At 39.9% G+C, this 10,973-nt stretch overlaps 1 protein-coding gene across 1 annotated transcript; it reads left to right on the forward strand.

Annotated features, from left to right (window-relative positions):
• Window positions 1-632: 632 nt before the first annotated feature.
• LOC138876078 (secreted RxLR effector protein 161-like) lies at window positions 633-1,295 on the forward strand. Its single transcript, XM_070154969.1, has one exon. It carries the CDS (start codon window positions 633-635, stop codon window positions 1,293-1,295), a length of 663 nt encoding a protein of 220 aa, XP_070011070.1.
• Window positions 1,296-10,973: the final 9,678 nt, after the last annotated feature.

Consider the following 10,973-nt stretch of genomic DNA (forward strand, 5'->3'; position numbering starts at 1 on the left):
GGGATTGACTATAATGAAACGTTTGCTCCGGTCACTCGCATGGAAGCTATTAGAATTTTAATCGCTTTTGCATCTCATATGGAATTCACCTTGTTCCAAATAGATGTCAAATGTGCATTTTTGAATGGACTTCTTAAGGAAGAAGTCTATGTGAAGCAACCTCCAGGGTTTGAATGTTATAAACACCCTGAATATGTGTTTAAACTGGATAAAGCATTGTACGGGCTGAAGCAGGCTCCTCGATCTTGGTATGAAAGGCTGTCAAAGTTCCTCTTTGAAAATGGCTTTAAAAGAGGGAAAATTGACAACACTCTATTCTTAAAGAAACAGGAAAGGAACCTGCTCATTGTTCAGGTCTATGTCGATGATATCATCTTTGGGGCAATAGCGGATTTTCTGTGTGAAGAATTTGCAAAACTCATGGGAAGTGAATTTGAAATTAGCATGATGAGGGAACTAAACCTCTTCTTAGGTCTTCAAGTAAAATAGTCCTCAAAGGGTATATCCATCTGTCAGCAAAAATACATCAAGGAGCTCTTGAAGAGGTTTGACATGGAAGCATCAAAAGTGATAGACACTCCCATTGTTGTGGCACTGTACATGGATGAAACTGGACTCCTGTGAATCAAACCATGTATAGAGGCATCAATGGGTCGCTCCTCTATTTCACAGCCAGTAGACCTGATATTGTCTTTAGTGTGGGGCTATGTACAAGGTTTAAAACAAATCCCAAGGAATCTCATTTGAAGGTTGCCAAAAAAATACTAAGATATCTCAAAGGAACACAGGACTTGGTTCTGTATTATCCCTCAGGTGACGTCTTTAATCTCATTGGTTATGCTGATGCAGACTATGAAGGTTATCTTGTCAACAGGAAAAGCACTTCTAGAATGGCTCACTTCTTAGGTTCATGTCTTATCTCTTGGGGCACAAGGAAACAAAATTCAGTGACTCTTTCAACAGCTGAAGCAGAATATGTAGCCGCAGCATCCTGCTATGCTCAACTTTTATGGATTAAGCAGCAACTGGAGGACTTTGGGGTACTCATTGAGAGTGTGCCCCTTCTATGTGACAACACCAGTGCACTCAACATGGCCAAAAATATAGTTAAACACAAAAGGACAAAGCATATTGATGTGAGGCATCACTTTCTGAGGGACAATGTGGAGAAAGGGATGATATGTATGAAGCTCTACAGCACAGAAGACCAAATTACAGATATTTTCACCAAGGCATTAAGTAGGGAACAGTTTGAAAGAAACAGAGTGAAGCTGGGGCTTTTAAAGCCCAATTGAGAACCCGATTCCTCTTTATCTAGCTATGAAAATCACCTTCAATAAATAACTGGCTAAAAGTGTTTTCTGGCCATGTCTAACTCACTTTAATACCGTTGCAGGTAAACATGCATGATGAGTATAGAAGTTGTAGATGCAGTGCATGAATGATAAAAAAGGATTGATTCCTTCAAATAAAATGTCAAGAACCTGTTTCTTGTACCAAAGGTTAGTAGTTATATGCATCCTTTAATATGTGTCTTAAAAAGGGTACAAAATACAACTGACATGTCATTCAACTTTTCAGATCCTGCTGTCACGTCTCTTCACTTCAAATCGTTCCATCTCCCTCTAAAACGTTGCACTTCTCTATGCCCAACCGCCATTTCAGAACTGGTGCCTATTCCTCTCTCTTCATAATTATCATTTCCTCATAAAAAATCCCTTTTATGTTCTCCCTAACTATAAGTCCTCCATTAGAATTTTCCAAAATCATCTTCGCATCATTGTTCCGATGGCTAAGACAAACTCCGACCTCCCTGCCTCAGTCGTACCTACTACTGATAAACCTTTGGAGACTTTTGTTCATACTGAGCCTTCCTTACCTGCTCTTAACCTTCCCGCTAAAATCACACCTCACCTAGATTCCTCGTCTCTCTCTATGTCAGAAACCCCTAAAATTGTTGCTCTATCCTCTCCATCTTCTGAGGTTCCCACTAGTCAAAACCAAGTGGAGAACAAGGTCAAAACCCTGAGGTCACAGAGAGCTCCGCCATCGTTGTTACCGATTTCGTGGTGGCAGTTATACCAATTTAGGAAGAGAATGATGTAACCGTTTTGTGGCGCCTACTAATGATGTACTGCATGAGATCATCTCTCAAAAAAATGAGGTACAAAGTGTGGGGGACGAAGGGGCCATTGTAACTGCTGAAGGGGATGCACTAGCAGATACCCCTCACATGAGGAACCTGATCCCTCTCCGGAGGACCCAAGTCAGGGCTCTCATTCCCAGGACATTTCTGCTCCTATATTCGCTATTGTGCCTTTGGAAATACAAGTACCTGAAATGAGGTCCAGTGATAAGGAGGACCTAGATAACGTGGCTATTGATGCGTTCATAATTAAGCGGAGGGTTGTGTCCACTCCTGAGTCTGAAACCATATGACCTACTACCAGGCTTCAAGCTAAGGTGGCCTACGATTCTGCCCTTCAAAAGAGCAAGAAAAGTAAAAAAGAAGAAAAGGAAGAAGTTGGTGAAAGAAAATGTACCCGTAAGTGATGAGGTGATCCCTGTAGTAGAGGTGGAAGAAGAAACACTAAATGAACCTGGTTCTCTGGTTAGACGGTCTCAGAAAAAGAAAAAGCATGCTTCAATAGAAAAAGGGTCACCTTCTAGCTCCAAATTGAAGGAGATTGTGAGTGAGTTCTCGATGTCTAATGATGATGTGCTAGTCAAATCCAAGGGAAAAGGAAAATTAAGTGGTGAGAAGTTCAGAACACGCAAGTTTGAGATTGTTCAGGAACCTGGTTCTGTGAAGAAGTTAAAGAGTTAAGTCAGTCTTGGCTCAGAACGCCTAAGGAACCAAAAGGTTCTACGGGGTCGTACATTTGACCCCGCAATCTCTGAGATGGCTGGCATGCAACAGATTCTTGAAATGGTTGAGTTTCAACGATGGGGGCATCTATTTCAAATAGATGGCCCTAAGGCTTATGAGGATGAGGTACAAAGCTTCTTTGCTAGCCTTTTTCCCGTTGACACCGACCACATCTGTGCTTTGGTGAATGGAGTGGATATAGTGTTTGATGTAAAGCTGCTTTGTGAAATCCTTAAAGTTCCTACAGCCGGTATGTCCAGTATAAAGGATATTTGTCAATTCAACTTCAGAAATGCCGTGGTAAAGGACAACGCAAACCAATAGGGGGACCAGATCCATAAGAAGGCGTTACTCCCTGTCTATCAGCTACTTTTTGAGTTGGTCAACAAAGTTCTATTACCTCAAGCTAAGAGGAGGTCAATGACCTCTAAGTCTGACTTGTTCTTGATGGAGAAACTGGACAGCTTTAACCCTGTAAGCCTGCCTGCTATTATGATTGAGCACATGCAAAAGGTAGCCACCTTCAAGGATGACAATCATGGTCTTCCCTATGGGTTTACCAGAGTGTTTAATTTCTTTGCGGTGCCATTGGGGCAAGGCAAGGTGGGGACTAAGAAGCAGACTTTCTCACAGACTACATTAGAAGAATGTGAGTGCCTGGAAACGAATGGGGGAGTAGGAAGTACATCAACCGTCTCACAATTTTGTGCAATTGAGGAAATTCGTCGGTTGAAGGCTAGGAATGCTATCCTGGAAGGTCAGCAAGCCCAAAGGGTCCCAGCGTCAAATGATGAGGTAGCTCGTTTGGCAAAGGAGAATGCTGATCTCTGGGCGCAAGTAGAGAACCTGAAAGCAGAACTTCTCAACAAGCAAAAGTCGGCCAATGCCCGAATAGACCTTGTTCTCCAAACACTTGCTGCAGCCTCCAAGCCTTCTACTCCTAGTGCCCCCTAAATATCCCTTCAGTTACAAGATTCTGGAAATGTTCTTCAGTTGTTTTTGGTTGTTTTGGAAGATGTTTTGTTTTCTTTTTTTTTATGTGGTTGGGATGAAACACTACTACTCCCATTTTAACAGTCCAATATTGCCTCTTGCTTTTTAAGTAAAGGCATATTGAAATTTTATCAATATAAATTCTATCCTCTTTTATTATATCAGTGCTTTACTTCTGTGTTTCTATTCTCTATCATGTTTGTGTGCACATATGTGGCATGAGTTAGCTTGGCTAGACTTCTTTGTGTTGTTCTTCTGATTGTGTCTTTTTAATGATGCCAAAAGAGGGAAAATAATAGTATAATATGACCATAAAGTCAGCGGGAACAGATAAAATCAGGGGGAACATAACATGTGTAAAGTCAGGGGGAACTGATAAAATCAGGGGGTAAAAGGGGCATAAAGTCAGGGAGAACTTGTGTTCTCCTGTTACTTAATCTGGTTCTCTTAGCTCTAAATTCGTTATCAATGTTAAGTTTGTCATCATCAAAAAGGGGGAAATTGATAGGTTTTCAATATCTTTACCTTGTGTTTTGATGATCTAACAAACTTAATGTCAAGGACCAGATAGGGAACCTACCTCACTTAGACTACACTGCATTTAATGGATTCCAGCTAAAGGTGAATTGCTACAGCTTCATGAGCTAGGAAACTAAACAAGGACCTGATACCCTTGTGGTTCCCTCATAGCGGTACAAAGTCAATTGGACACAGCTGGAAATGAAGTGACTGCTTGCACTGTTTATGCCGCACTGCACTTTTTCCAGCGCCCACTCATTCCTTGACCAACTAAAGTGCTCACATCATTTCAAGTGATGTGATCAAGGTGTACCAACAATGAGTTCATATTAAAATATCACTTGTGTAGACATGTGATTTTTGACCCTCCCCAAGATTTTTCATATTTTAGCACGTAAATATTTAATTTAGGCCTAATATCGCTATCTCAACTAATTTTGACTCTTTTACTTTATTTTATTACAAGAAAATGAAAATTACAAAAAATAATAGTTTCATTAATGTTTTGTGGTCATTTTTAATCTTGAAAAATACCAAAAATAGTTTTATTTTAACAGTAAGTCTTATTTTAATAGTTATTTTACTTAAGTAGGACTAATTAATAAATGAGGTCGTGTTTTAGTCTCGTTTGCGGAGAAAGAATAAAACTTGGGCTCAAGCAACCCATTTTTTAAGCCTCATTTTCGGACTTAGCCCATACCCCCTAACCTAAAAAATCCTATAAAACAAACAATACCCTAGACTCTAAAGGATACACACACTAATCCGTCGTTTTCTCTGGAAAAGATCAGCGAAAATTCAAGAAATGAGACCTATACACTAAATAAAGGATGATCTGCCGTTTTTCAGAGAATGAGAACCCCATCCCAAATAATCTTCTTCATCTGGTGAGCCAACAAGAATTCAAAAAAAGGCAGCCTAACGCTAGAGACCCAAAAAATAGAAACGAATCTTCTTCTCCAAAAAGCATGAGCCGTTTTCCTTTACCGGATTTTGTTTCTTCTTCATTCTGAATACTTACACATAGCAGCAACCAAGGACCCATGGGGAACTCCCCCCCCCCCCAACGTAACTTTTTTCATCTTCTTCAGCATTCAAAAAACTAGAAGAACGGCATCCAGAAAAAACGGAGTTTGATTGAAGTCCGTTCCAGTTTGTCGTTTGTTGTTTGTTGTCGTCCGTGGTTCCGTTTTAGGTTCGCGATTTCTATTCGGGTGTATTGTCATCTCTTACACGAATTGCCGGAGCCCAGTTTTGCAACAGTTGATTTTTTCTTTCGATATTAAAGAGAATCTTGTTTGAACAGGTTCATTTCTTCACTATTTTATCCGTGTTAATTTTTTTTATTATGAATCGAAGCATTGGAAAAGCTATTTTAGGATAAGTTTGAATTTCACGAGCTACCGATAGGTGTTGATTTGTTGACTTGGGACGTTTAGATACTAGTATTACTTTTACAAGTTAGTTTAGGCTCAAATCGTTAGACGAATACTTTGATTTCTAAGCTAATTAAGCAGTAAGCTTTCGCTTATGCTAATCCAATAGAATAGCTAATCATATTCTAGTCAACTTCCTCACTTGATGAAAGAAAAAATTATATAGGAGTCTATGAGTTGAGCGTTCTCGTATAGGAGCTTATGCCAAGCTGATTTGCTTCATTTTTTTTGTTTTTCATAATAAATTCCATATTTGCAAACTCATGGACTCACAATAATCTCAAACGTAAGAGACGAACAACGTATGAACATAGTAGCTTGCTTTAGGCACGTCATAATAAAACATCAAAACTACGGGTACGGTTCCCGTGACGTGGTTGCGATACTTAGTTTTTAAAAAAATTAGATATAAGTAGGAGTATTTTTGGTTTGCCTTAGCTAAATACAAATCTTTTCTTTTAAAAATTTTGAGATGCGCCATACACAAATAAAAGCCTATAACATATGGCCCTCACATAAATACAAAATTAGTATAGAAAATGCCTTGAACTTTCGTAATTTATTTTAGGCGCGTTAATTAAATAATTGTCATGGCAACGGTTACGGTTCCCGTGACATAGTTGTGATACTTTAATTCTAAAATCTGGGGGTACATTTATGTGACCCGTCCACAATTAATCTTGTTAATAAAATAAACATGTTATAGATCGTGGGTACGGTTCCTGTGACATGATTCGCAATGTGTAATTAAATAATTAATTGTATAACACTTGGATTATTAAAGCGGTTTAAAAGAAATAAAATGTATAGGTTTCAAAAATATTTTAAAATCAAAATAAATTGGCCAATAATAACAGTTGAGCAACCGTGCTAAAACCACGGAACTCGGGAATGCCTAACACCTTCTCTCGGGTTAACAGAGTTCCTTACCTGGATTTCTGTGTTCGTGGACTGTAAAACAGAGTCAATCTGTCCTCGATTCGAGATTTAAAATCGGTAACTTGGGACACAATTAATTATCCCAAGTGGAGACTCTAAAAAACAAATAAATAATCTCGTTTCGATTGTCACTTAAATTGAAAAAAACTCCATTATATCCTTCCGGAGGTAGGAAAAAGGAGGTGTGACAGCTCTGGCGACTCTGCTAGAGATCGAACCCAGAATCTCTGGTTTAAGGTTCAAGAATTCGAGCTTAGAATAATTATTATATTTGGCTTTTATTTATTATCTGGTTTTATTGCATGTTTGGGCCTAATGTGCTAAATGCTACTTTTTACCGTTTTGATATTATCTAAAATGTATATAAACTGCTACGAAACCCTTCTCTTCTCATCTTCAGGGATGTGCACACTGGCGTGACTCCTCTTCTGCTAGTGTCATACCTTAAATTAGGAAGAGGCTTAGACAAGTTATAAAGCCAGATGGCCTTTTGGTTCCCGGTACGTTGCCCCCCTTGGCTCGAGTTTTCTGCTCGAGTACACAAGTCTAGAACAATATACCCAGGTTTTGAACTTAGAATAACTTAGCCTCATGCCGGATCTCTAGTAGGAACGCTTGTTTGCATCATTATGCATTTGACTTTGGGGACTCAACACAGGGGTTCGGTCCGTCTAGGACAGGCATACCCAAAAATAAAAGACTAACCTCATGCATTTTATGTGCTACCTGAGCATTTAATTTGTGTCAGACTGCATGTTGACCGGCTTCTAGATTAAGTGAGAGAAACCAAAATTTGTTAGAGAAAAGGAAAAAAAAAGAGACCAAGTGCGGAGAATGAGGGAAAATTTCAACCGTTGCCCAAAATTCGGTATCCAAAACATCCCAAAACTCTGCCAAAATTTTTGAAAAAAAAAGGAAAAAAGAGTAGAAAAATCATTTCAAAGTGTTTTATTTTTTTAGTTGTGTCAAAATTGGCCGAACTACGCGGGTTTGATTCTCACCGGATGTGGGATACGTAGGCAACCCTCATCAGGTCCAGCCCCGCTTTTTGAAAATTTTGGAAACAAAATATATTAGGCATCATCATTCTGTCGTAAATAAAATGGGTCATGTCATTCTTGTCTAAATAGCTGAATGTCCCGACGGAGCGCCGGAATGCTGTTTTTGCAAGAATAGCCGTTGACTGTGTTTTGCCAAATTTTTGGCCACTTAGCGAGCACAGCCCTAAAAATTTCCATTTCAAAGTGTTGAAGGGCCGAACTCGCAAAAGTATCCCTGATTTCTTAATTTTTTGCAAAAATAACCCCTTTTGTCAGTTTTTCAAATGAGATTCACTTTGTGTGTAAACCAGTCATCCTAACTTAAATGTGCAGAATGAGCACGAGTCAAAACTTGCCAATGAAGGTCATGACCAAGATTCCTTTGGAACTGTACATGTGGTGGGAAGATCTGGGAAAATCAGGGCGAGATGTGGTCAACTAGTACTTGGGGGGTCTCACCGGGTTATTGAAGATCGGGCCTAGAGGAGACATAATAAAAGCATTGGTTACATTTTGGGATCCAGTACACAACATGTTTCATTTCTTGGACTTTGAACGCACACCCACTTTAGAAGAGATAGTCGGTTATGTTGGGAGTACTGAAGCTTTGAGACATAAATATCCGGTTGCCCCGAGAGCCGTCACCTCTCACAAGTTTCTTGATTTGCTAAAAATAAGCAGGGGGTCAAATATGCTCCACAGTTCATATATCAGCGGTACGGATACATAGGGGGATTCGTGAACCCGGAGAGCAAAATTTGCAGCAAAAGGAATCGACTAAAAGGGGAAGAGCATAGATGCTTCACCTTCATGGTAGTATTTTTGGGTCTTTTACTGTTTCCCAAGAAGGACAGAAATATCGATGTACGTGTAGCCGGGGTCGTCAACACTTTGCTTACCCATGCCAAAAGCACCCTTGCACCCATGATAGTGTCCGAGATATTCCGAGCTCTCACAACCTGCAAAGTCGGGGCAGACTTTTTCGAAGGGTGTAACTTGTTGCTACAAATGTGGATGACCGAGCATCTATGTCATCGTCCCCAGTACATGAACTATGGGTCAACAGGAGAAAGCTGCATAGAGAAGTTTTATACAAGGGTCGACGGGTTCAACATGCCAGAAGGGGTCGCAAAATGGATATCTTGCCTCCGTTCCGTCACTGCCAATCAAATAGAATGGAAATTGGGTTGGCTTCCTACTGATGAAATTATATATATACCTACTACCAGTCCTCACTTCCTCTTGATGGGTCTCAGAAGCATACAGCCTTATGCCCTGTACTGGGTTTTAAGATAGCTGGGGAGGTGTCAAATAGTTCCAAAGGGTGAAGACCTTAGTACTCAGGTAGTCGAGATCGGTTCCAATGGTCAGTTTCATGAAGCGGCAGTTCGCCAGATATGGAGTGAGTGTCAGTACTTGACAGCAAGCACCCAAGTGCGTGATCTATCCAAGGGTGAATTCTCGCCCGGTTACCTCGCATGGTACAAAAGAAGTGATGAGTTTGGAAGACCACCCAAAAGACCCCATCTTCAAGAATTTGTCGAGGCGTCACAGGAACAATGGGATTGGTTGGCCAAAGAAAATGAATACAGGGCCACCATAAGCAAGCTGGAAAAGCAAGTTAGAGATCTTCAATTTGAGAATGGTTTGCAAGCTGCTGTGGATGAGGGTGAAAAGAAAAAGCTAGCCAAAAAAATGACGCCCTACGAGCCCAAATTCAGGAAATGAAAATAACATCCGAAAACCCCGCTAGAAGTGCAAAAGATGAAAAGCTTATAAGTAACCTTAGGCAGAAAGTGTGTGAATATGGTTTTGATCTGAACAAGGCCGAAGGCGAACTAGCAAGAGCTCGAACAAAATTGGCCAAAATGCGGAGGAATGAGCATGCTTGGTCAAACAGTTAAAAGAGAAATATGACAATGGAATCGTGGGGTTGAAGAAAAAGATCACCGTCCTTGAGAATGAAATGACTAAGCAGGCAAGGGATTTCAAAGCAGAAAGAGAACACTATTATGCACTGATGTCGTAGTTAGAAAAAGACCTACAATAGCTTCAAGAACAAAATCATACAACTGAACAAGTTTTGGGGGCCGGGTCTCAGTAGATTGGATGGTTGCTACAAGAAAAGGGTATCATCAGGGAGAGGGTTAGAGCAATTGTTGACTACATCGTCATGAATTTCCATGAATGTGAAGACATGACCAGAACCACCATCTTTTCTACGGTAATGACCTTTGTTCGCCAAATAATGAGTGACCTAGAGCGTCTTCAAGGGGATCTTGCGCATAGGCCCGTGGCAAGACCGATTGATGTCCCACGGGACCTTGGAGCTGTTGAGGCATTGATGTATTCATGATTTTCATTTGAGTCTGTATTTTCATGTTCTTTGTTGTAGTCTGTTAGTCTATTTTCAAATTTGTATTTTCATCTTTCTATTGGAGTCTGTTAGTCCCCCTTTTTTCGAGTCTATTAGTTTTTATCAAATTCTGTAGGATGAGTCGTTGTAATCAAGACATTTTTATTTTATGAAAAATTAAAAACCCCAAAATATTTTTTTTTATTTATTTTACACTTATTCCCAGAACTACACTTGATCTGATTCATGCGGTGTCATGATACGTAGTCAATGGCCATAGGATTCGATCATAACCGTGAAATGGAAAAAGAGAAAAAAAAAAGGGAAAGAAAAAAAGAAGAGAGAGCAAAACAAGAAAGGTTGTGGGAAAGAAATAATGGTAAAACAAGAGAGGAAAATGAGGGAATAAAGGAATAGAGAAAAGCAAGAATGAAAAAAAGAAGAGAGAGAAATTGCAAAATGGAAAATAGTGAAAGTCGGGATGACGTAAGCGGCCATTCAAATGCATAATAGAAATGGTTAAATGCTTAGGTGCATTGCATCCCCAACGTGCAGTTGCCTATCTATTAAGCTCTAATAGCTAACAAGTTTGTTGTTGTCATCAAGTTCAGGCATGTGGTTAGTTTGTTTGGCATTCTGGCAACTCATCCGTACAACACCAGGTCCAAAGACAAGTTGATCATGGCTAACCAAGAACTGGATGCAAGTGTTATTGATCCATCAAGAGAAGGGGAGGAGTCTGATGTTAACCTGAAAGAGGAGTTGTATAAGTTGAAACACCAGATGGCAGAGATGTACCAAGCATTGGTGAAAGGGCATCC

Source organism: Nicotiana sylvestris, chromosome 8 (genome assembly GCF_000393655.2).
Source record: "Nicotiana sylvestris chromosome 8, ASM39365v2, whole genome shotgun sequence".
NCBI lineage: Eukaryota > Viridiplantae > Streptophyta > Magnoliopsida > Solanales > Solanaceae > Nicotiana > Nicotiana sylvestris.

What these genes read in the sequence shown, in the direction of transcription:
- LOC138876078 (XM_070154969.1), top strand. Translation starts at nt 633, where the DNA reads ATGTATAGAGGCATCAATGGGTCGCTCCTCTATTTCACAGCCAGTAGA.